Source organism: Primulina huaijiensis, chromosome 15 (genome assembly GCF_012295235.1).
Source record: "Primulina huaijiensis isolate GDHJ02 chromosome 15, ASM1229523v2, whole genome shotgun sequence".
NCBI lineage: Eukaryota > Viridiplantae > Streptophyta > Magnoliopsida > Lamiales > Gesneriaceae > Primulina > Primulina huaijiensis.
Genome location: NC_133320.1, coordinates 6,712,974 through 6,718,592, shown reverse-complemented (window position 1 = coordinate 6,718,592; position 5,619 = coordinate 6,712,974). Strand labels below are relative to the sequence as shown.

Genomic DNA, 5,619 nt, shown 5'->3' with positions numbered 1-5,619 from the left:
AGTTGCTCTATAAGAAGCAGATTATGTTCAGACGTCCAAGGACCATCTCGCAATACTCTGTTAGCATCCAGTCCATGAAAGAAGTGGAACAAATACAAATTAAAGCCAAGATTTTGTATGCGAACGCCTTTGATCGGTTGCTAAATTGAAGACATCGTGATTTTCATGGCTTGGAAATTGATTTGTCTATCTGTTAAGAAACGTCCGACTGGACACCATCTGAAATCGGTCATGTCACTTTCAGAGCTTAATTTGGTCCAAATTAACACTCTTCTTAACGTGAGTTAGTGATATAAGTCGGCCACCTCTTACGTACAATGGTAATAACTACTCAGTGGTGGACCGTAACGACAGGACAAAAGTAGAACTACTCAGTGGATCGTCGACAAAATCTACAGTTAGTCCAGAGTGTGACAGACAAAAATATCCATCAAGAACAAGATCGTGCATAAGTCATGCCTCTTTCCGTACATTTGATTTATTATTATTTGCATGTTTTTTTATGAATAAAAGACAACCAATTCACACTTCCAAATTTCGATTAGAGTTCAGAAAAAAAAAACCCAACAGTTATTACACCAAACAACCGTATCAGTGTATCACACGACTACAATAAACTCAAGTATTTACTGTACATCCCCCATTGGGATGCAGCACCTGCCCCGTTATATAAGAGGAATCGACATTCGCAGCCAGGAACACATAACTCGGTGCAACCTCAATCGGCTGGCCCGCCCTTCCCATCGGCACTTGTTTCCCAAAGTCGACACTTTCTTCTTCACCAAAAGATGATGGAATCAGAGGTGTCCAAATAGGGCCCGGCGCCACCCCGTTCACCCGTATTCCCTTGTTCATCAACTGGAGGGCGAGCCCGCGAGTGAATGCCACGATTGCCCCTTTGGTCGATGCGTAGTCCAGTAACCTGGCGTTCCCTTTGTACGCATTCACTGATGTGGTGTTGATGATGCAGCTACCTTCCTTCATGTGCTTCAAAGCATGCCTGTACAAGCAATAACAAAAGCAGCAGATTAAGGACTATTTATGCTTTCTATGAGATGGCTACAATGATGATCGGGATATATATGATGATCACCTGGTCATGAGGAAATAAGAGAAAATATTAGTCCTAAACACCCTTTCTAGCCTCTCCTCATCAATGTCTTCAACCGAAGAAGCCTTGTACTGCTCGGCAGCATTGTTAACCAGAATATCAATCTGCCTGAACCTATCAACCACTTCATCAACCACTCGTTTGCAGTTCTTATCATACCCGAAATCCGCAGCTATAGCAATGGCGTCTTTCGCATCCGCGCTTTTCGATTGCCTCAACAATTCAAGAGTGTCCTTCGCATCCTTGTCTTCTTGTCCCTTCACGTACGTAAAAGCCACAGTTGCACCCTCCAGCGCGAAACAGTTGCAGACCGCTTGCCCGATGCCCGAATCACCTCCGGTAACAAGCGCCACTTTACCCTGTTAATTAAAGCACGCTTAATTCATGAACAAATAATAAGAAAATTAATTAAATATCGATCATACCGCAAGCTTGTTGGATGATTTGTATTGCTGAGTTGATGCTTGGGGAATTGGGTCCATAACATGCTGTTTCCCGGGCTGAGTGTCCTGTTTCTGAGGTGGGAATTTCTGATCGTCGGTTGCCATTGATAATAGAAACTGGCTGGTTGAAGATTATATGTAAATATATGGAGTGAACTCTACCGAACTGATTGTTACAAGTTCACATGTGTATATATACTTGGGTATATCGGTGGTGGATGGAAGATGATAAGCTAAAATAGTAACGTGGCCACGGGAATTAGCGTGATACGTGTTGATGCTTGAGGTTCTCAGGGACACGTTTCTGAAGAAAGTTCGATCAGATTTGTGCAGAACATTATAGATGTTTTAAAATATTCTTTTATTTCCCCAATATTCTAAATTATTATTATTAATATTTGTTAAAGGGTGATTCATTGTTGGTCATCTAGTTGAAGTGTTGACCGGTAGTTGAACTTTCTTGATCGCAAAAATGAATTCTGCGCAATTTGATATCGAAATGTTTAGTGGCAAAAATGATTTCAGCTTATGGATATTGAAAATGCGGGCACTTCTCGTTCAACAGGGCATTGAAAATGCGTTCAAAGGAGAACAACACATGCCAAGTACTGTCAAAAACATATTTTTCTCCCTGGAAAGGAAATCTCTCAAGTTTTCTTCTGTAAATTCTTTTTGTTGAATTGTTGTTGTGATTCTTCATATAGTTCAATATTTCGATATTGTGTTCTAATGCTTCACAATATGAATTGCTATTCGATTGTTAAGTGATATCAGAACAACAAAGTCTTGAGTTGGCATCGGAGGGTGAGGAGAAACTGCCATCGACATTCACCGGAAAGATCAGGCTCTGCTTCTATTGCGGTCATAATCCACAGAATACGAGACTCTTATCAGATACATTTCTCTATGGTAGAGAGTCTTTAACACTTGAAGATGTACAAGCGGCATTATTTTCGAAAGAATTAAAAAGGAAATCTCAGTGGAGGATTGTTGGAAATTCAATTAAAGTCTCAAGTTGGAAATAATGAAAAAGATCATTGTTTAATAAGATACATGAGGATTTAAACTCAAAATAGACAATATCTATTATTATGGAGATATGTGATTTCCATTGTTCAACAAATAGTATCAGAGTCATGGTCTAAATCGAACTATAAGGGTGGAATCCTCGGAGACTTAAACGGGGAAGGTGTTGAGCTCCCAGTAAATCTGTTATAATATAGAGAGAGGAGATGCTGCAAGTAATTCACATAAGGCGTGTGCTTTCAACCCTAAATCAAAAAATCCCATGATGCCCCTATGCTAAGCAGACACCATCTACTTCTTCTATACAAGATGGATGCATTAAAGGAGCTCATTGACCTCCTTTGCCTTTAAAGTATTCCGTCTATTTTAACAGTCAAATAAACATATTTATGTTAGAGTAGGTGTCTAACAAGACAACTTGTATGTTGTGTTTTATTAATTGTAATATAAAACAATCTTTAATTAAATAATATTTTACGATTTTATCTAATTATGATATTTACTTTATTTGTATACTCATGTGATTTGTATAGATAAAGATCTTTAATTTACTCTAGTAACATGAGGTCAATTTTGCAAGGTTGATCATGAAATTCATCACGCATGTACTAAATATTATAAATATTTTTCTAATCAATTCAGCCGCGAGCTCGAGACTAACATATATGATATAACCGTCATGTTTCATTGGTAAATACATGGAAAATTCAATTCATACAGATTGGTGATCATGGGATGGATAACTGAGCAACCCTCACTCGTACTTTTCAAGTGGTTGTCACTTATCGAGTGAAATAATCTGTTATTGTGATTGTACATCATCAGTCATTAGACTCGAGACAACATGGAGGCTCTACGTACGAGCACTGCACTTTGACTTGTTTACCGATTCTATAGAGGTCATTAAGTGGCAATGTTGGGTGTAGTCCCGAAATACATAGGAGTCAATGCATTGTATCGAGGGATTTACTGCTCAATGGCGGGTATGGATATCATATGTGATATGATCAAAATAAGATATGTGCTTTAGGGAAGGTAGTTCTCTAGTTGTACATATGATGTCACTATATTACTGAAAGATACATCGCATTTTATCGAATTAATTTTCCACTCTCGATATACCAATGGTTAAATATTCGATCGAGATATAGGAGTAAAGGGGTTGTATTGTACCCTAACCATAACATATTGGTTCTTGCTAGCATTATTGGTGATATATAGGGGATCATGGATCGATGATACTAGACACTCTTATCATGATCTGATGAGTGCGATCAAACTTGAGTTCTAATATTCTTGTGATCAAATGGTTGATGCACGAAGTGAGACTAATTAGGGTAAATGCATATAAGAAACAAGTGTTGTTTCGAATCATCTGAGTAAAGTGAACACACAATTAGCTGTATCTCTGAATCATTGATGGTCACACAAGTATTGGATTTTGTGTTTTTGTTGAGATAGTCAAATTCAAGTAGTTGAATTTGACAACTGTAGTGTGATAGAGATAAAATGTATTGGTTATAAAAGAGTTTATGAGTAGATTTCATTATTGGAAGTTGTTAGCTTCAATGCTAATTTAATGATGATAGTGAAATTACCAAATTTAGTGAATGAGTTCTCAAAATAGATAGTTGCCAAAAATGAATATTGAAAAATTTTGGTGTTCGAAATTTTCACTTTTCGCTATATGAAATGGATTTGTATCTTTGTTACATCAGCGAAGGCTGATCGACAATTTAGGTTATAACGAATCCACAATCCTATATTGTTTAATTAGTAAACAATGAAAATTCAGTCAAAGGTTGTCTTGTGGAATTTTATTAAGTCAAATATCCAATGAATATATTCTAGAAGGGTTTAGAATTAATTAATTAATTAATATTGTTATTTAATTATTGTATCATGTATTATCAAAATTTGATAATTATTTAATCATATAATATATTTTAACAGGTTGAAAAATAAATACTTGAGAAATTTAACAAGATATCTAGTTAGGAATTTTAGTTGATTGTGCGAGAATAACTCAATCAAATTCCTAGTGTTCTAGAAGGATTGAGATACAAACTTTGATGTTATTAATATATGTAATTGATAGTTGATTACGAGATAGGATGATACACAATCAACAACAAAATCTCTCTTTCCATCACAACAAATCTCGACCACCACCTTGTGCACCAAGTTCACGACCGAGACTGCTTTAGTACCGTTGCGTGACCACCGCGTCGTCGCCGCAACCCCACCGGAGATTTTGAATTCCGACTATCGAATCTCAACAATATATCTTGTCTAATTTTCTAGTACAAAGTAGGCAAGGAATTTAGATTCCAATCGTGCATCTAATTCGAAGAATCCAAAAAGGTTTTATTTCATCCTATCTTTGTAAGGATATACAAAAACGGTTATATATGTCAATCTCGGACTAATTTGGTACAAGCATTTTAAAAAAAAAGGTAAATTAAACTAAATATTATATGAATTTTTTAAATCATACGAAGCCAAGGAACGGTTTGAACTTCAAAACAAAAAATTTGAACTTTTGTTACTCTTGAGTAAAAAAAAATGATACTCCAACAATTTATTGACAATGAAAAATTGCTAAATAGTTACTCTCTTCTTGTTCCAGTACCTTTTGAAAAGCTTGGCGGCTTCTTCAAATGTTGAATAACTTTTGTTGTCCTTGGATGTGGAAAACACCATAAGCTGAAAATGAGAAGCAAAAAGAGTTCAATGTTATGACGGTGATCATGTAATATAAAATCTCCAAAACATAAGTTATCTACAGATTCCAATGGTACACTTAGGCAAGTGAAGGAAGGCGAGGAATTTGAACAAATCACTCAATAATTTGCCTCTCGAATATTAGTGATGTACTTGTTGTGAAAAAGTAAAAATTTACGGTAAAAGTAAAAATCTCAAACTCTCAAAATTATCACACTACACACTTTATAATATTTTTCTCTCAACTCAATTGTGATTTTTTTCACAAATGAGAGATCTATTTATAGAAAATTTTTACAAATAATTCAAAAATAA

The 5,619-nt window shown here is 35.8% G+C and overlaps 1 protein-coding gene across 1 annotated transcript; it reads right to left on the bottom strand.

The window, feature by feature from the left end:
* Positions 1 to 424: 424 nt before the first annotated feature.
* Positions 425 to 1,828, bottom strand: LOC140958650 (glucose and ribitol dehydrogenase-like). Its single transcript, XM_073416170.1, has 3 exons — positions 1,537 to 1,828; positions 1,094 to 1,470; positions 425 to 1,000 (listed from the first exon to the last, which is right to left on the bottom strand). The coding sequence occupies exons 1-3, from the start codon at positions 1,657 to 1,659 to the stop codon at positions 619 to 621; spliced, it is 882 nt and encodes a 293-aa protein (XP_073272271.1). The 5' UTR covers positions 1,660 to 1,828; the 3' UTR covers positions 425 to 618.
* Between the last annotated feature and the right edge of the window lie 3,791 nt (positions 1,829 to 5,619).

Coding starts and splice junctions, on each gene's coding strand:
- LOC140958650 (XM_073416170.1), bottom strand. CDS start 1,659: ATGGCAACCGACGATCAGAAATTCCCACCTCAGAAACAGGACACTCAG. Junction 1,471..1,536: donor AATCATCCAACAAGCTTGCG/GTATGATCGATA, acceptor TTTAATTAACAG/GGTAAAGTGGCGCTTGTTAC. Junction 1,001..1,093: donor TCTTATTTCCTCATGACCAG/GTGATCATCATA, acceptor TTGCTTGTACAG/GCATGCTTTGAAGCACATGA.